The 20,497-nt window shown below is 39.6% G+C and overlaps 1 protein-coding gene across 1 annotated transcript; it reads left to right on the top strand.

The window, feature by feature from the left end:
* Positions 1–2,646: 2,646 nt before the first annotated feature.
* LOC307019059 (ELMO domain-containing protein 1-like) lies at positions 2,647–19,972 on the top strand. Its single transcript, XM_079649678.1, has 11 exons — positions 2,647–2,858; positions 3,216–3,269; positions 5,509–5,654; positions 6,884–6,912; positions 7,021–7,118; positions 8,671–8,800; positions 9,383–9,516; positions 10,761–10,829; positions 16,126–16,176; positions 17,201–17,334; positions 17,675–19,972. The coding sequence occupies exons 2-11, from the start codon at positions 3,253–3,255 to the stop codon at positions 17,848–17,850; spliced, it is 984 nt and encodes a 327-aa protein (XP_079505804.1). The 5' UTR covers positions 2,647–2,858; positions 3,216–3,252; the 3' UTR covers positions 17,851–19,972.
* Positions 19,973–20,497: the final 525 nt, after the last annotated feature.

Raw genomic sequence — 20,497 nt, forward strand, 5'->3', positions numbered from 1 at the left:
TCACTACCTGGTCCTTCTCCCTCTGCTGCTGGGGCAACATTGGAGCCATCACCTTCACCTGCCTTTTTTTTGATAAAAAAAGATTCTAAAGTTCTTTGCTTTCTTTTCATTTTAGTTAATTAGCTTAGCCGAAAAATAAAAAAAACCGCGATAACATGACCCGCTCTGACCTCCGGCGGCTTCTCGTCAGGAGATACCACATTTCAAGATAGGGAGGGGGGATACGTTACGATAAGTATTGGGAAAGATAATATCTAGACTAGAGAAATCGATTGTGTTGTTCTGATTTTCATTTGTATTTAATTTATATGTATTAAATAATAGAATAATCAATACAAATTGACACAGAGTAATTCCATAAATTTATTTTTTTAAAACGAACATTTACATTTTCCCCTGGAGCCAAGGTGTGGCACCTGCCATACCTTGCCATACCCAATTGACGCCTCTGGGGATGGGTGTCTGTGTCCATGTATGAAGAATCCATACAAATAATAATAATAAAGAATCCATAAAAATGTTATAAAATAATAACAAATAATAATCTTTGTTATGTACTTATGGATAAAACAATACAATTACAATTATTATAATAAAGAATCCATAAAAATGTAATATAAGTAAATACAAAAATGCATACGGTAAATTCTGACACTTTGTTTCTGAGCTCTGTTCATGTAACACCTCCTTCTTAATCAGCAGATTGAAACTAACATCAAAATCATAAAATAAATGAACTAATGAATGAAATCCTGTCTGAAAAAACTCTGACATGCAAATCACGATGATCACGCCACCAAACACACATTCAGACTAAAGGAACCAGCCTGTTTGGAAAATGAGAGAAGTAGAAAGTACAGGTATTTGTGTTCAACATGTAAGAAGTAGAAAGTACAGGTATTTGTGTTCAACATGTAAGAAGTAGAAAGTACAGGTATTTGTGTTCAACATGTAAGAAGTAGAAAGTACAGGTATTTGTGTTCAACATGTAAGAAGTAGAAAGTACAGGTATTTGAGTTCAACATGTGAGAAGTAGAAAGTACAGGTATTTGAGTTCAACATGTGAGAAGTAGAAAGTACAGGTATTTGTGTTCAAAATGTAAGAAGTAGAAAGTACAGGTATTTGAGTTCAACATGTAAGAAGTAGAAAGTACAGGTATTTGAGTTCAACATGTAAGAAGTAGAAAGTACAGGTATTTGTGTTCAAAATGTAAGAAGTAGAAAGTACAGGTATTTGAGTTCAACATGTAAGAAGTAGAAAGTACAGGTATTTGAGTTCAACATGTGAGAAGTAGAAAGTACAGGTATTTGAGTTCAACATGTAAGAAGTAGAAAGTACAGGTATTTGAGTTCAACATGTAAGAAGTAGAAAGTACAGGTATTTGAGTTCAACATGTAAGAAGTAGAAAGTACAGGTATTTGAGTTCAACATGTGAGAAGTAGAAAGTACAGGTATTTGAGTTCAACATGTAAGAAGTAGAAAGTACAGGTATTTGAGTTCAACATGTGAGAAGTAGAAAGTACAGGTATTTGTGTTCAACATGTAAGAAGTAGAAAGTACAGGTATTTGAGTTCAACATGTAAGAAGTAGAAAGTACAGGTATTTGAGTTCAACATGTAAGAAGTAGAAAGTACAGGTATTTGAGTTCAACATGTAAGAAGTAGAAAGTACAGGTATTTGAGTTCAACATGTTAGAAGTAGAAAGTACAGGTATTTGTGTTCGACATGTAAGAAGTAGAAAGTACAGGTATTTGTGTTCAACATGTGAGAAGTAGAAAGTACAGGTATTTGTGTTCAACATGTAAGAAGTAGAAAGTACAGGTATTTGTGTTCAAAATGTAAGAAGTAGAAAGTACAGGTATTTGTGTTCAAAATGTAAGAAGTCAAAGTAAAAAGCCGTCAGAAAAATAAGTAGTGGAGTAAAGTACTGATACCAGCAACATGTGCTTAAGTACAGTAACAAAGTGCTATTTGTACTCCACTACTTCCCACCTCTGAATACACCACATTTAAAAGCCAGTTATTATATATATTTAATCAAGAGGCGGAGATATACTTCATTATCTCAGTGCAATATTACTTTATGTAATTAAAGGAGATGTATTCAAGGCGAGGTGCAAATACTGTAATAACAGAAGTGTCTGAAAAGGAATACATGCAATATGCACCAAATAAATAATATCCTTAAATTATGATATGTTGCAATGTTTAGCTTAATGTTTATTCAACAAAAGATTGATCAATTAACAGATTAAGAGAAAAATAATTAGCATCTCTACGCATTTTTATTTTATGCATTTTAATATTTTTGAGGGTTTTTTTAATGTAATTTTAGATTTTTCTGCCGTGGTTACTTTTCCATGCAATTCTTAAGAGACATTTTCCATGCAGTACTTTTACTTGAAAGTAAACCTATAACACTATTTGTATTTTGAAATGCAAAGTAACATTATAATCCTAGTAATCCCCTTTTCTTTCTTTTTAAATAAAACTGTAATCTGATTATTGTATGTAACTTTAAGAGAATACAGTTACCTTTTTTGTTGCATCCCCATTACGTAATCCCATCACATGTTGTTATCCATTCCTCCTCAAACCTGCATACAAATAATGCAATAAGCAATTTTATCCATAAATCATTATCATCACATTATTTAGGTTTTTTTCAAAGTAAACCCTCTCTATACCCCAGAGAGAGGGGAATGCTGTGTGAATGTATAATTGATGTTGTCCTCCTCAGTATTCTGCAGTGATTCTCTGCACACTGACTGTCATCATCATGGAGGCTCTGCAGCAGTGAGCAGCACAACACCGGACAGCTACATCTTCTTTTAGCCTTTATACTCCTCTCACATCGGTAAGAGGACATGATTGTGTGTTATCGCATGGATTTGAGTGTTTTTATTGCATGCACTGAAGCTTTTACAGCCACCGTGTGTCGCTATGGATGATTCTGTGTTTGTGCAACGGGTTGCTAACCAGCCCGCAGACCACGGAGCGTTTATACAATGTGTTATTGATGCACTAAAGGGGGAAATAAACCACATATCTCCCTGTCTATATGTGTGTGTTTGTGTGTCGTTGCACGGATTGCAGGTTAATATTAGCGCTGCTCACCGGGTGCAGGGAGGAGGAAAAGCCGCAGATTATTTGCGCGTTAATCCTCCACACAGACGGAGAAACCACCGACACATCCTCTGCTTTCTGTCTGCAGGTGATCTCTCTGCAGAAACACCACCGAAAACACCAAGATGAAGCATTTCCTGAGGTGAAGACACTCTTTAATGTGTATTTTATTCGTCAAAACGTGAAGGAATTCATTCAAAATCTCCGTTTTCTGAGCCTGTTTTCCTTCGTTCATTTCGATCCACTGCAATGTCTTGTTTACACTAAATACTGCAGGATGTGTATTCCCAGTTCTCCCAGTGAAGGCGGATCGATTATCTTATTGTGGCCAGTATAAGTGGCTGTAAGGAGGAGGAGACCTCTTAATTATGGAGCACATGTACACCAAGTCTCTATTAATAGATCTGTGGCTTTCTGTGTGTGGAAACCATTTCTGCAGAAAAAAAACATCATGCAAAAAAATTACAAAGCAGGTCGAAATAATGAGGAATTAGATGCTTAGTCAAAATATTGATATATAAGTCTATATCTTGGGATGATAAGCCTATATTTTGATATATATGTCCACATTTTGGGATGCTAGTTCTACATTTTAAGTTGTTAAGGCCTTTTTTTGAGATGCTAAGTCTGTATTGTGGAGATGCTATGTCGTTATTTTGAGACATGTCGTTATGTTGGGATGCTAAGTCATTAGTCTTAGATGCTACGTCGTTATTTGAGATGCTAGGTTGTTATTTTGGGATGCTAATTGTCATTTTTTAGATATGCTAGGTTGTTATTTTGAGATATAAATCAACATTTTGGGATGCTAGCTATATATTTAACATTGTTAAGGCCTTACTTTGAGATGCTTAGTCTATATTTGGAGATGTGGGTCATTATTTGAAATGCTAGGTTGTATTTTGAGAAGAAGTTATGTTGGGAGGCTTAGTCTATATTTTCAGATGCTAACTCATTATTCTGAGATGCTTAGTCCTTTCTCTGACATGTTAAGTCATTATTTTGAGACATATGAAGTTATTTTGGGATGCTTAGTCTACAGTATGTTATGAGACGCTGTCGGTATTTTTAGATGCTAAGATATTTTTAAGTAATAATTTCCTTATGCTAACTCATTATTCAGAGAATCTTAGTCGTCTTTATTTGAGTTGCTAAGTTACAAATAGGCCCTAATTCTGTGTTTCGGGATCTACAGGGACTACAAGATAAGTGTGTTCTTCCTTCTTTCCTAACGCTCAGAGAAAATCCAGAGGAGGATAGAAATCATTTAGTCTCCACGTTTTTATAACGGGTCGCTCTGCATTTCCCAAAACACACATTTCCATTTTGGTCCTCAGTGTCATCTGTAAAAATAGCACACTTTGATCTGCTGCTGGTAGACGAGAAGTAACACACAATCTTATTTGTGTACTCTTATTGAGCCCATTTTACATGTTTACTCTGAATAAAATGCGATTTTTATTATGAATCCCCCAAAAATACCGAGCTAATAATCCGTAAAATCCTGTAAAAAACTAATTTTTTGCAATAAATAAGGAAACTGTATCAGGAGCTGCAGTGACAGCTAATATAGAAAAAAAGTATTGAAAATGTTCATAACAATATCATTAACTGTTTTATTTTATTACCAAAACTCAACAAATATTCAATTTACTAACATGCAAAACCAAAAACAGCTTGAAGTTTTTTTTTGTCCCATTTATTGTTATTTTAGGGTGCCAAGCCTATATTGTGATTATTTAGAGTACCAAGTCTTTACGTTTTTTCACTAACGGTTGAAGTGGTAGTTCCTATAGGTCTGTAAAACATAAAAAGTAGTAAAAAAACTCAAAACAATATCATTTATTGTTTTATATTATTACCAAAACTCCCAAATATTCAATTTACTAACATGTAAGACCAACATTATTTTATCTAAATGTAATTTCCATTTAATATCAGTAGTAAATACTAAAATCAAGACTGCAAATAGTCCCTTTGTTCAGAGTATCCTCCATAGCAACAGTCTGCTCTCCTTAGCAACGGTCTGCTCTTCTTAGCAACGGACTGCTAGCAAAAAATAACAGACTCCTGGAATGCCCAAATCGACCAATCAGAACTGAGTATTCAACTAACTATATTTGTAGTATTTTTAACAGATGACACCAAAGTCCGTATCTCACCCTCTTTTGTCTTAATTTACATTATTTTATTTCATATTCTGTTCTTGTACATATCATATTCTATCTACATGTATATAGACTTCTTGCACTATTTTTATTTTTTTATTTTATTATATATGTTGCATTGTTGGAGGAGCCCAGGTCAGAAGCCATTGTTACACTGTAGCTTTGTGCATATGATGATAAAAACTTTGATTCTTGAATCTTTGAAATCTGCAGGGTGGTGACGCAGTTCTTCGTCTTCCTGTACTGTAAGTGTTTGTGGCGAGGACTGAAGTTCATCACCAGGAAGCTAACGGGTCGCTGCGAGCTGCAGAGGATCTGTTACAACAACAAGCATGGAGCCCGCAGGACCCTGAAGATAGGTAACTCTCACACTGCCTGATAATAAACTCATGTTTATTCAGCTTATAGTAATCAAAGGCAGGAAGCAACTAAGAACATTTACTCAAGCACTTTTTGTTAATTTTGAGGTACTTTACTTGAGTGTTTCCATGTTATGTTACTTTGTACTTCTAATTCAGAGGTACATGGTGTACTTCTACTCCACTACATGTATTTATACCTTTAGTTACTTCTCAGATCTGGATGAATTAAGTGAAATCTAATCAAGAGTTAAATCAGACTTTAGTTCCACCTGGAGTAAATCCACCAGCTACCCTGCAGTATACAAAGTCATTCAAACTAGCTGCACCTTTACCAGCTTTGAGAACACTTTCATGATCAATCATTATAAAACATATCATATCTATTATTCTGAAATGGACCAATCTGCACAATGACTACTTTTACTGTCTTTCACTATATTTTGATGAGAATACTTTTCTACTTTCACTTGAGGAACATTTTGAATGCAGGACTTTTACTGTAACAGAGTATTCCTACACTCTGGTACTTCTACTTTTACTCAAGTACAAGATCTGAGTACTTCTACTTTTACTCAAGTACAAGATCTGAGTACTTCTACTTTTACTCAAGTACAAGATCTGAGTACTTCTACTTTTACTCAAGTACAAGATCTGAGTACTTCTACTTTTACTCAAGTACAAGATCTGAGTACTTCTACTTTTACTCAAGTACAAGATCTGAGTACTTCTACTTTTACTCAATTACAAGATCTGAGTACTTCTACTTTTACTCAAGTACAAGATCTGAGTACTTCTACTTTTACTCAAGTACAAGATCTGAGTACTTCTACTTTTACTCAAGTACAAGATCTGAGTACTTCTACTTTTACTCAAGTACAAGATCTGAGTACTTCTACTTTTACTCAAGTACAAGATCTGAGTACTTCTGCTTTTACTCAAGTACAAGATCTGAGTACTTCTACTTTTACTCAAGTACAAGATCTGAGTACTTCTACTTTTACTCAAGTACAAGACCTGAGTACTTCTACTTTTACTCAAGTACAAGATCTGAGTACTTCTACTTTTACTCAAGTACAAGATCTGAGTACTTCTACTTTGCTCAAGTACAAAAATAATCTAAGTCGCAGGAGGTGGAAATGTCCTGATTATCATTTCCTAGTTTGAGTGAGTTTTTGTAATATTAATAATAATAATAATTGATCTCACTTTCTGTTTTTCTTTTCCAGAATCATCTCTGCGGTGTTCCAAGAATGCGGTACGTCCCTCTGAATCCTCAGTCTGAATATCGTGTGTCGTTTCATGTTTTAACTCTGATCAAATGACATCTTCCTCTTCTGTCTCCCTCCCTCCTCTTCCTCTGCAGCTGCTTCAGTCTGCGCTCAGCGTTCATCCTGATCAGGTGGAGAAGACCATCGAGGACATCATGGCGCTGAAGAAGATCAACCCTGACACCAACCCACAGTGAGACTTTAGACTTCATCCCTCTGTGAGGGTCTCTCAGGCAGTTAGCGTAACCCCTCTGAATCAGAAAGAGTAGAAACAACACTTTCCCAAAGGCTGAGGATCAAAATGAATTCAATCTACTACAAAGGGTATTTTCTCTCTTTGAGATTAACGATCCCTAATATTGTTTATTGTTAAAAATACAAACAACAAATAGCAAGTCTTATTTTGAATCTACTCCTAAATAATGTTAAAATTCACAAACAAAATAATATGAATTCCAACAGTGAGCAAAAACAACAATTAAATGTAAAAAGACCTAAAATAAGAGTGTGAGGTGTATTTATGTACATATGAGTGAACATAGAGACAATGATAGTTATTTTATTGAATATACAATGTTTTCACTAGAAACTTAGATTTGATCATTTTAAAAAGTTTGTTTCCAGGCCAGAGGTAGTGCCACTGATTCCATGGTTTAGTGTTGCTTCCTTCCTCAGCGACCATTAGAGCTCAGACTGAGCTGTAAGTCTCTCAGAATAACAGACAGCGTGTGGACGTTGATACGTTCCTCTCTCACGATCACCATCTCTCCCCAGGCTGGGCGTACTAAGCCATTTCTTTGAGATATAAGTAGTTAATTTGGGATGTTATGTCAGAAGCTAACTCATTATTCTGAGATGCTTAATCATTTCTTTAGGCGCGTTCACACCGCAGTACTTTTCCCACTTTAGTTCCGATATAGTTCTGAAATGTCGCGTTCACACCAAAAAGAGCCGGAACTAAAATGAGTTCATGAGAACCTTCTTACCCCCTTTTCCGTCCCTGCTAGAGAGCAGGGACTTTCGTGGGAGAAAAAGGTTCCTATGTCTGATTGGCTGGGCGGATTGCAAACCACGCCCCGTCAAACTCCCAAAAAGTTTTGTGAAGCCGCCATTTTATTATCCTTGCATTAGCATGATTAGCATTAGCATTAGCCCAGCGCAGAAACGCAGAGAGACTAACTTATGGCAACACAAAAGAAAACATGGGAGCGGTGGAGATGAGGAGGTGTCTGCGTTCTGGCGATTTACTCTGAAGGCTTCAGTAGAAGCTGTTGGGAGTCCCAGCAGCTTCTACTGAAGCCAGTCCCCAACTCCGGGGACTTCCGGCCGGGGACTCCGGGTGGCAGTATACGCCGTGAAGTGGTTTGCGGTCTGCCTGTAAACCCAAAGCAGAAGAAGAAGAAGTGACGTCAGCGGCTTCATTTGCCTAATCCTCCCCCAGGGTCTTATTCCGGTGTGAACGCGATCTGTCCTTAGAGTTCATGAGAACTAAAGAGTTCTCATGAACTAAGTTCTCATGAACCTTTGTGGGAAAAGTACTGCGGTGTGAACGCGCCTCTTGAGATGCTAAATGCTGAAGTGGAATAATGAAGCATAGTTAGATGATCACTGGAAAAGCAGCATTTCATTAAGTAACAAATCTGCTTCCTCAGCGACCATTAGAGCTCAGACTGAGCTGTACGTCTCTCAGAATCACAGACAGCGTGTGGATGTTGATAGCTCTGGTTCCCCTCCTCTCTCCCCAGGCTGGGCATCTCTCTTCAGGCCAGCCTGCTGCAGATCGTGGGCTACAGGAAGCTGGTGGGAGAGGTGGAGAAACTACGCAGAGAACAATACGACTGTGAGAACCAAGAGCACGAGGACATGCTCATGAAGGTATATCTATAACCAGAGAGAGAGAGAGAGAGAGAGAGAGAGAGAGAGAGAGAGAGAGAGAGAGAGAGAGAGAGAGAGAGAGAGAGAGAGAGAGAGAGAGAGAGAGAGAGAGAGAGAGAGAGAGAGAGAGAGAGAGAGAGAGAGAGAGAGAGAGGGATTGTTTTATAAAAAAGGAGAAACTCCAACTACTGTATGTAGCAGATACATGTATTGTAGTTATAGATTACTGTAACATGAAGTAATTGTGTGTGTGTGTGTGTGTGTGTGTGTGTGTGTGTGTGTGTGTGTGTGTGTGTGTGTGAATATGATATGTACAAGAACAGAATATGAAATTAAATAATTTACATTAAGACTAAATTAAATACGGTTTGTTGCGGTGATAACTATTTATATAAATTAGTAGATTGCAAGATGACAACAGGAATGTTTTTCGAGGCTCAGGTGTTTAACAGTCTTCTGGCCTGTGGGATAAAACTGTCTCTGAGTCTGGTGGTCTTAGTCCGGATGCTGCGGTACCGCCTGCCAGACGGCAGCAGACAGGACAGTTTGATGGGGGGTCTTTATAATCCTGTTGTGTTGCAGCTGTGGAAGGAGCTGCGTCCCGACTCTCCTCTCACAGGAAGGATCTCTAAGCAGTGGTGTGAGATCGGGTTTCAGGGCAGCGACCCCAAGACTGACTTCAGAGGGATGGGACTGCTGGGGCTGAGCAACCTGCTGTGAGACACACTCTATCAAATATAACACCTATTAGGATTAGACTTTAAAGGTCTCCTATCATGCAAAATACACTTTTTGATGTATTTTATACATAAATAAGTGTCCCTGGTGCAGAGGTGGAAAGTAGTGGAGTACAAATATGTTGTTACTGTACTTAAGTACATTATTCTGGCATCAGTACTTTACTCCACTGCTTATTTTTCTGACGAATTTTTACTTTGACTTCTAACACTTTGAACTCAAATACCTGTACTTTCTACTTCTTACATGTTGAACTCAAATACCTGTACTTTCTACTTCTCACATGTTGAACACAAATACCTGTACTTTCTACTTCTTACATGTTGAACTCAAATACCTGTACTTTCTACTTCTTACATGTTGAACTCAAATACCTGTACTTTCTACTTCTTACATGTTGAACACAAATACCTGTACTTTCTACTTCTTACATGTTGAACACAAATACCTGTACTTTCTACTTCTTACATGTTGAACACAAATACCTGTACTTTCTACTTCTCACATGTTGAACACAAATACCTGTACTTTCTACTTCTCTCATGTTGAACACAAATACCTGTACTTTCTACTTCTTACATGTTGAACTCAAATACCTGTACTTTCTACTTCTTACATGTTGAACACAAATACCTGTACTTTCTACTTCTCTCATTTTCCAAACAGGCTGGTTCCTTTAGTCTGAATGTGTGTTTGGTGGCGTGATCATTATTATTTAGAGTCATTGCGTGCCTATTGATTTGAACACGATCCGTGTATCCATCATTTCCTGGTCTTCTCTAAAGAAGAGGGACCAATGAAGACGTTGTCATGTTGCCGTTGGTCACCATGGAAACATTCATTAGCTAACAATGACATTATTGTTCTATTAATATAAAGGGAGGTCAGGTACTCTTTAAAACAGCTGCTAGTTATGGGTACTTTTTACTGAAGTACATTTCAAAGCCTCTTTACTTTGACTTGAGTAAAGAAGTTTAGTCAGTACTTCTACTTTCACCAGAGTATTTTTAAACACGAGTATCTGTACTTCTACTTGAGTAAAGGATGTGTGTACTTTTGACATCTCTGGTATTTTGAGCAAAACACTTCAGAGACATGTTTTTTTATATATCTGAGACCTATAATATGTGCCTTAAAATAGTATAATAGGAGACCTTTAACACACTATGGCCTACAGTACATGTGCCACCCTTTCTTAAACTCTCTGTGTGAATCTTTGCAGGTATTTCGCAGAACACGACAAAACCACGGCTCTGCAGATGCTCCACGACTCCCTGCAGCCGAAGCACAAGTAAGGCTAGTTTCTCACTTCTTACACAAACATACGCTGAGTGACTAGGTGGAAGTCTGTCTGTGTAAAGAGATCAGAGGCTGAAGGAGAGTAGATATCCATTAATGAGGCTGGTCAAATATACATGTGTTTATGGGATTTGATTCATAGAAACAACGTAAAGCTAACTTTGCAGCCATAAAACCCTGGAAATGATATCCCTCTTTTGCATATCTAACAACACTCTATACTCTCCAATGATTAGACGTATTGGAAGCTACATCAACATATATTAATGCTCATAGGTTAAAATACAAACATTAACAGGAAAGTAAACTGTAGCATAAATTACATGCAGCAGCAAGAGTGACTGACTAGCTAACAAGGCTAACTATCGTAGATTAACTTTCTACTTTACAGCAAATCTAACGTTTGCTATATACAGGACTGTCTCAGAAAATTAGAATATTGTGATAAAGTTCTTTATTTTCTGTAATGCAATTAAAAAAACAAAAATGTCATACATTCTGGATTCATTACAAATCAACTGAAATATTGCAAGCCTTTTATTATTTTAATATTGCTGATTATGGCATACAGCTTAAGAAAACTCAAATATCCTATCTCTAAATATTAGAATATCATGAAAAAGTATACTAGTAGGGTGTTCAACGAATCACTTGAATCGTCTAATTAACTCGAAACACCTGCAAGGGTTTCCTGAGCCTTGAAAAACACTCAGCTTGGTTCAGTAAACTAAATCACAAGTATGGGGAAGACTGCTGATCTGACTGCTGTCCAGAGGACCGTCATTGACACCCTCCATCAGGAGGGTAAGACACAAAAAGAAATGTCTCAAAGAGCAAGCTGTTCACAGAGTGCAGTTTCAAAGCACATCCACAAAAAGTCTGTTGGAAGGGGGAAATGTGGCAGGAAACGCTGCACAACCAAGAGAGATGACCGCAGCCTTAACAGCATTGTGAAGAAGAGTCGCTTCCAGAATTTGGGGGAGCTTCAAAGACAGTGGACTGAAGCTGGAGTCCAGGTATCAAAAGTCACTGTTCACAGACGTGTCCGGGAAATGGGCTACAATAGCCGTATTCCCATGGTCAAGCCACTTCTGAACTCAAGACAACGGAAGAGGCGTCTGACTTGGGCTAAGGAAAAGAAGCACTGGACAGTTGCACAGTGGTCCAAAGTCCTCTTTTCAGACGAAAGCAAGTTTTGTATTTCATTTGGAAGTCAAGGCGCCAGAGTCTGGAGAAAGGCTGGAGAGGAGCAAAATCCAAGTTGCTTGAAATCCAGTGTGAAGTTCCCACAGTCAGCGATGGTTTGGGGAGCCATGTCAGCTGCTGGTGTTGGTCCACTGTGTTTCATCAAGCCCAGAGTAAATGCAGCTGTGTACCAAGAGATTTTAGAGCACTACATGCTTCCGTCTGCTGAAAAGCTCTATGGAGATGAGGAATTCATTTTCCAGCATGATCTGGCACCTGCCCACAGTGCCAAAACCACCAGTAACTGGTGTACTGACCATGGCATTACTGTCCTCGATTGGCCTGCAAATTCCCCTGACCTGAACCCCATCGAGAATATGTGGGGTATTGTGAAGAAGAAGCTGAAAGACACCAGACCCAACAATGCTAATGAGCTAAAGGCCGCTATTGAAGCATCCTGGGCATCCATAACACCTCAGCAATGCCACAGGCTGATTGCCTCCATGCCACGCCGCATTGATGCAGTAATCCGTGCAAAAGGATTCCCAACCAAGCACTGAGTGCATTAATGGACATTTTCAAATGTTTGATTGTGTTTTGCTGTTATAAATCTTTTTTTTTTACTTGGTCTGAGGAACTATTCTAATTTTTTGAGATAGGATTTTTGAGTTTTCTTAAGCTGTATGCCATAATCAGCAATATTAAAATAATAAAAGGCTTGCAATATTTCAGTTGATTTGTAATGAATCCAGAATGTATGACATTTTTGTTTTTTTTAATTGCATTACAGAAAATAAAGAACTTTATCACAATATTCTAATTTTCTGAGACAGTCCTGTATTTACCAAGTTAGCTATCAGATGGTGGCTATCTAGCTATCTATTGCCAAATGTGTGGGTATCTACATTTAAATTAGAATGATTATTTAACACCCTTGCTTCCCTAATATGCAGCTCCACCCCCACAGCTCCACCCCCACAGCTCCATCCCTACAGCTCCATCCCCACAGCTCCATCCCTACAGCTCCATCCCCACAGCTCCATCCCTACAGCTCCATCCCTACAGCTCCACCCCTACAGCTCCATCCCCACAGCTCCATCCCTACAGCTCCATCCCTACAGCTCCACCCCCACAGCTCCATCCCTACAGCTCCACCCCCACAGCTCCATCCCTACAGCTCCATCCCCACAGCTCCATCCCTACAGCTCCACCCCCACAGCTCCATCCCCACAGCTCCATCCCCACAGCTCCACCCCCACAGCTCCACCCCCACAGCTCCATCCCTACAGCTCCATCCCCACAGCTCCATCCCTACAGCTCCATCCCCACAGCTCCATCCCACAGCTCCATCCCTACAGCTCCACCCCCACAGCTCCATCCCCACAGCTCCACCCCCACAGCTCCATCCCCAAAGCTCCATCCCCACAGCTCCACCCCTACAGCTCCACCCCTACAGCTCCATCCCTACAGCTCCATCCCTACAGCTCCACCCCCACACCTCCATCCCTACAGCTCCATCCCCACAGCTCCATCCCCACAGCTCCATCCCCTACAGCTCCATCCCCACAGCTCCATCCCCTACAGCTCCATCCCTACAGCTCCACCCCCACACCTCCATCCCCTACAGCTCCATCCCTACAGCTCTATCCCCACAGCTCCATCCCCTACAGCTCCACACCCACACCTCCATCCCTACAGCTCCATCCCCACAGCTCCATCCCCACAGCTCCATCCCCTACAGCTCCATCCCCACAGCTCCATCCCCACAGCTCCATCCCCTACAGCTCCATCCCTACAGCTCCATCCCCACACCTCCATCCCTACAGCTCCATCCCTACAGCTCCACCCCCACAGCTCCATCCCCACAGCTCCATCCCCACAGCTCCATCCCCACAGCTCCATCCCCACAGCTCCACCCCTACAGCTCCACCCCTACAGCTCCATCCCCACAGCTCCATCCCTACAGCTCCACCCCCACAGCTCCATCCCCACAGCTCCATCCCCACAGCTCCACCCCTACAGCTCCATCCCCACAGCTCCATCCCTACAGCTCCATCCCCACAGCTCCATCCCCACAGCTCCATCCCTACAGCTCCATCCCCACAGCTCCATCCCCACAGCTCCACCCCCACAGCTCCATCCCTACAGCTCCATCCCTACAGCTCCATCCCTACAGCTCCACCCCCACAGCTCCATCCCCACAGCTCCATCCCTACAGCTCCACCCCCACAGCTCCATCCCCACAGCTCCATCCCTACAGCTCCATCCCCACAGCTCCATCCCTACAGCTCCATCCCTACAGCTCCATCCCTACAGCTCCACCCCCACAGCTCCATCCCCACAGCTCCACCCCCACAGCTCCATCCCTACAGCTCCACCCCTACAGCTCCATCCCTACAGCTCCATCCCTACAGCTCCATCCCCACAGCTCCATCCCCACAGCTCCATCCCTACAGCTCCATCCCTATAGCTCCACCCCCACAGCTCCACCCCCACAGCTCCATCCCTACAGCTCCACCCCCACAGCTCCATCCCCACAGCTCCATCCCTACAGCTCCATCCCTACAGCTCCATCCCTACAGCTCCATCCCCACAGCTCCATCCCTACAGCTCCACCCCTACAGCTCCATCCCTACAGCTCCATCCCCACAGCTCCATCCCTACAGCTCCATCCCCACAGCTCCATCCCTACAGCTCCACCCCTACAGCTCCATCCCTACAGCTCCACCCCCACAGCTCCACCCCACACCTCCATCCCTACAGCTCCATCCCTACAGCTCCATCCCTACAGCTCCACCCCCACAGCTCCATCCCTACAGCTCCATCCCCACAGCTCCACCCCTACAGCTCCATCCCTACAGCTCCATCCCCACAGCTCCATCCCTACAGCTCCACCCCCACAGCTCCACCCCCACAGCTCCACCCCTACAGCTCCACCCCCACAGCTCCACCCCTACAGCTCCATCCCCACAGCTCCATCCCCACAGCTCCATCCCTACAGCTCCACCCCCACAGCTCCACCCCCACAGCTCCACCCCCACACCTCCATCCCTACAGCTCCATCCCTACAGCTCCATCCCTACAGCTCCATCCCTACAGCTCCATCCCCACAGCTCCATCCCTACAGCTCCATCCCCACAGCTCGATGTCTTTCACTTCTTTATCTCCGCTGCTGCTTGTATTGTTTCTCATCTCAGAGACGCCTCATTTCACAAAGACTTCTTCTTCTTTTCCTCCACCTCTCATGCACTGTGGTGGGATCACACACAGAAAGCAAAGGTACTTTATTTCACTTTCTCTCTCTCTTCTCTGCGTTCATTGCTTCCTCATGCGCTTAAAGCACCGAGCACCGTTTACTTTGTTTATTCATCACATTTCTTAATCTGTGCTCCGTCATCTCACTCATAAAACACACAGAGAGAGTCTGGGAACTGTTTTTATTTCACACAATTTTCCGATTGGGTAATATTATATTATTATATTATTATATTATTATATTAAACGCCACATTTGAGTTAATAAGAGAGAAATGGCAGGTGACAATATAGTGTGTGTGTTATTATAATTAGTATTAAAATAAGTTAATAATTCGGTCAAGAGTCAGTTATTAATTAATTAAAACCGTTTTTACATTTTTCATTTTTTTTTTACTTTTTGCGAATATTCATTTTATTTGTTATTCTCTTTTTAAACGTTTCACAAATGTTACTCTTTTTCTATTTTACTTTTGACAAGTTTAACTTTTTAAAACCTTTGATTAATTTCACTTTTTTTATTTAATTTTTACTTTTGACAATTTCTTTATTTTTTTTACTTTAAAAAAAAACTTTTGTTAAAACTGTTGACTCTTTTGACTTTTTTATTTCTATTTATAGATTTAACCTTAAAAAGGCCTCAGTAAAATGCATTCCAGACAAAATGAATCCAAACACCTCACAGAACATTTAAAGAAATGAAGTAACTTGTACGAGTCTTGTACTTTTATACGTCTGTACCACCTGTTCCCACATTAAACATTATCAGAGGTAACTCCCTGGTGAGTTTAAGCAGTTTTAATGAGTGTTGTTCCACAGACAGAACATGACTCAGTGTTTCCTTCACAGTGAGACAAACAGCCCTGAGTGGGAACAGAAGAACATCGACAAAGCTATCGGGTAAGTGTCAAACACAATGCTAACAGAAATAAATATCAATAAGATGTTGTTTACTGAAGTGTATTCTGTAAGACAACAGAACAATGTGACCTCAGAAAAGAAGAAGATATTTAGTTGGAAAAGCTGCCTTTCATGAAGCATATTCAGGAAGTGTACCAACACTGAAACACATGAGCTATACTGCAGTTTAAAAAAGCAGGAATAAAATCTGAGCTCAGTTTTAGTTCAACACACACTATTTGTGACTATACTACCTGCTGAATTAAAAATAGAACAAATGAAGCAAAGAAAGTGGAAACCATGAAGCAGGTTAAGGCCGTATAGATTCACACTGAAAGTATTAGAGAACAGAACAGCTAACAGAGACAGGAAAGCTGATCCACTCAGAATTCTTATAAAGTCAGAATTTTTTTCAAACGTTTAAAAAAAGTAGTCGGAAATTGATAAAATATAGAAATTTGGAAATATGTCAGAAATGTTTTCGAAAAAGGGAGAAATTTGAAAAAAGTGATACTTTTGAGAAATGTTTTCGAAAAAGTGAGAATTATGTAAAAAGTCAGGAATTAGAAAAAAGGGAGAATTTCTGAAAAAAAAATTGAATTTAGAGAAATGTTTTCGAAAAAGTGAGAATTATATAAAAAGTTAGGAATTTAAAAAAAGGGAGAATTTTGAAAAAAAGTTAACATTCTGAAAAAAGTGAACATTTTGAAAAAAAGCGAGGATGTTGTAAAAAGTCAGGAATTAGAGAATAGTGATGGAAATTTTGTTTTAAAATTGATCTTGGAATCTCTTTTGAAAAAAAGTGAGAATTTGGAAAAAATAGTCAGAACATTTAAAAAAAAAAAGACAATTTTGAGAAAGACCGGATTTTTTGAAATCTCCACATTTTTACTGAGATTTGAGAAAAAAGTGAGAATTTTGTAAAAAGTCAGGAATTTGAAAACAGTGACATTTTTGAGAGAGAAGTTAGACATTTAAAAAAACATTGTAATCCACCGTATTGTTGTTGTTGTTGTTGTTGCAGTTACTCCTTTGCCATCGTGGGCATCAACATCACAGACCTGGCGTTCTCTCTGCTGATCAGCGGAGCTTTGAAGACGCATCTTTATAACGTAGCTCCAGAAACACCAAGTCTGAGAGACCTGCAGCAGACCTTCTGTGAGGACACACACACACACACACACACACACACACACACACACACACACACACACACACACACACACACACACACACACACACACACACACACACACACACACACACACACACACACACACACACACACACACACACACACACACACACACACACACACACACACACACACACACACACACACACACACACACACACACACACACACACACCTACACTTTACTCCCCATGTATCAGAGTATTTCCCCCCTGCGTTTTTTTTCTACTTCATTAAAACATCTTAAGCCCCTCCCTCCCCTGCTCCCTGCTCTAACAACGGATCTACTTTCTCTGGCGGAAGGTTACCTGATGCAGGAGTTCCAGCGGTTCTGGGTGGACGAGGATCCGTCCGACATCATGGAGTTCAACCGCGTCCGGAGCAAGTTCCACCGCCGGATCCTCCGCCAGCTGAAGGACCTCGACACCGCTCTGTGTCCCCACTTCACCGCCTCCGACCTGCACCTGGTCAACCTCTAAACACACACACACACTGTCTCTCACACACTGGACGTCCGGTAGGCCAAAAAGAAAGTAGTAAAATCTGTAGATCTTTCAAAAAGCTGGACGAATCTGGGGAGACTCTTCCTTCTCTGCTCAGCTAACGTCATGTCGCGTCACTGCCAAAAGCTCACACACACACACACACACACACACACACACACACACACACACACACACACACACACACACACACACACACACACACACACACACACACACACACACACACACACACACACACACACACACACACACACACACACACACACACACACACACACACACACACACACACACACACACACACACACACACACACACACACACACACTGCCTCTCCTCCACCAGCATCAGAGATATGACCGTAGCGATTGTAGCTGTGCATGAGGAGGCTGCACCACACTCATCATTTTGCTTTCAATCTTTTATAAATATATAAGTTGATTGTACACCTCACTTATGTGCTTTTATTCTCATAACAAACCAAATGTACACTTAAAAAAAGTAGATTTTAGTGACGTAGTGCTCTTATCACTTCAGAATATTTTGGCAATCAGCTGTCGGCTTATTTTGTAAATCAAGAGCTATTGATATTTAATTTTAAAGAAGCTAATAGAAGTATTGCTGGCGCTCATTCAATCAGATCATCTGTGTGTGTGTGTGTGTGTGTGTGTGTGTGTGTGTGTGTGTGTGTGTGTGTGTGTGTGTGTGTTAGCTGTAGATTGTACTTTTTTAAACGTCACATTACAGACTTCTCCGTGCCAAAATATCGAATGTGGAGAAATGTAACTCACAGCAGAGCAGTGGTTTCTTGTGAGCTCAAATGTACATTTTGTAAACCTGCAAAAATAATGTTCAGAAATAGTAATTATGGAGTTCCACGTTAGTTAAGTGTTTCATACTTTTAACTTTTTTAATTTAATTTATTCTAACTACTTTGTACCATTTTATTTTATTTTGTACATTCTTATTTTTCTTATCATTTTTTTCATATGTTTCTTATTTTATTCTTATTTTTGTAATTATTTTTTTCTTAATTATATATTTTTTATTTTATTCTTGTTTTATGTTTAATTAATTGTTATCTTTATTGATTTGTTATTGTATTTAAATGTCCTCTTGCTATTTCCGTTTAAACTACTGATCATTATTTTTACAGGTTTGCCTAAAAACCTTCGCCTTTGCTTTGAGTTGTGAATGTTTCCTCTCGATTGTTTGACTTCTTTTCATTCATTGAATGTGACACACACGTTGTTTCAGCCAAAGCAATAATTTACATTAACGTCAGAGCACAGTTATTAATGTGTTACTTTGCACCGAGCGTGCCTCACTAATGTTTGATTTATTAACTCAGAGCTGAGAGCCAATCACAGCCGCTGCAGGATTTGAGGGAAATTAATATATATAGTCTTCTCCATCGTTATCTATCGTTCTTATCATGAAGAAATAACCAAAATAATGTCCTTATGAATGCAACACGTCGGCAACAGCACGATAAATAACGTGCACAATGCACAGTTGCTCCGTTAATAATGAAGTGGGTGATTTTAATTAAAAACAGCCGATATCTGACGGTGAAAAAGACCAAAAAAGCAGAATTTAAAGCCGTTAAGCCACCAGCAAACATATTTATGAGCTACTGTATAAGACTGTCTTTATTTGACCCCAAAAGACAGATTGTCTAAATACTAACACTACATACATCACTAAATCACCAACAAATACAATTATGTTCATTTTAAATACCTTTTGTGGTGGGAAAAAATATAAAATCATCATAAATGTTAGAAAAAAATTAGGCTGTAGGAAAGAAGGAAACCTGCTCCACAAATGTTTTAATGTCAAATTCCATCGAGAAAAGCAGTAGATAAATGTACATTTGTGGAAACATTTCGTGTTTTAGGAGAAATTAATATATATAATAAGTCTTCTCCATCATTATCTATCTGTCCAAATAATGTTCTTATCAATGCAACACGTCGGCAACAGCACGAGAAATAACATAAGAAATGCACAGTTGCTCTGTCAATAATTAATTGGGTGATTTTAATTTTAAAAAGCATAAAAATGAAAGTTAAAAATGCTGAATATACTGTAGAGGCGTTAAACCGCCAGGCAACACAGGAAAAAAGACATTGAAACTATCCTGCAAACATATTTATTAGCTATAAAAGTGTCTTTATTTGACCCCAAAAGACAGATTGTCTAAATACTAACACTACATACATCACTCAATCACCAAGAAATACAATTATATTCATTTTAAATACATTTTCTGGTGGAAAAATATTTAAAACCATCATAAATGTTAGTTAAAATGAGATAAAGAAAGAGGGAAACCTGCGCCAACAAAATGTAATATCCAATTTCATGGGGAAAAAAACTAAAATGTGAGGAAATGTTACAAAAAGAAACCTAATTTGGTGCAGATTAAATGATATTTAAATTAAAAACAGCAGATATATGTCAACACAGGAAAAAAGAACGACCCTGCAAAAATATTTATGAGCTATAAAACTGTCTTTATTTGACCCCAAAAGACACACGACACTCAAAATTACAAAATGAATATAATTATATTAATTTTAAATACATTAGTTGGTGGGGAAAAAAAAAAAAAATC

Source organism: Notothenia rossii (assembly GCF_949606895.1).
Source record: "Notothenia rossii genome assembly, chromosome: 9".
NCBI lineage: Eukaryota > Metazoa > Chordata > Actinopteri > Perciformes > Nototheniidae > Notothenia > Notothenia rossii.

Excerpts from the sequence above, each read along its gene's own strand:
- LOC307019059 (XM_079649678.1), top strand. Across the intron at positions 6,913-7,020 it reads TGCGGTGTTCCAAGAATGCG|CTGCTTCAGTCTGCGCTCAG; the intron begins GTACGTCCCTCT and ends CTTCCTCTGCAG. Across the intron at positions 8,801-9,382 it reads ACGAGGACATGCTCATGAAG|CTGTGGAAGGAGCTGCGTCC; the intron begins GTATATCTATAA and ends GTTGTGTTGCAG.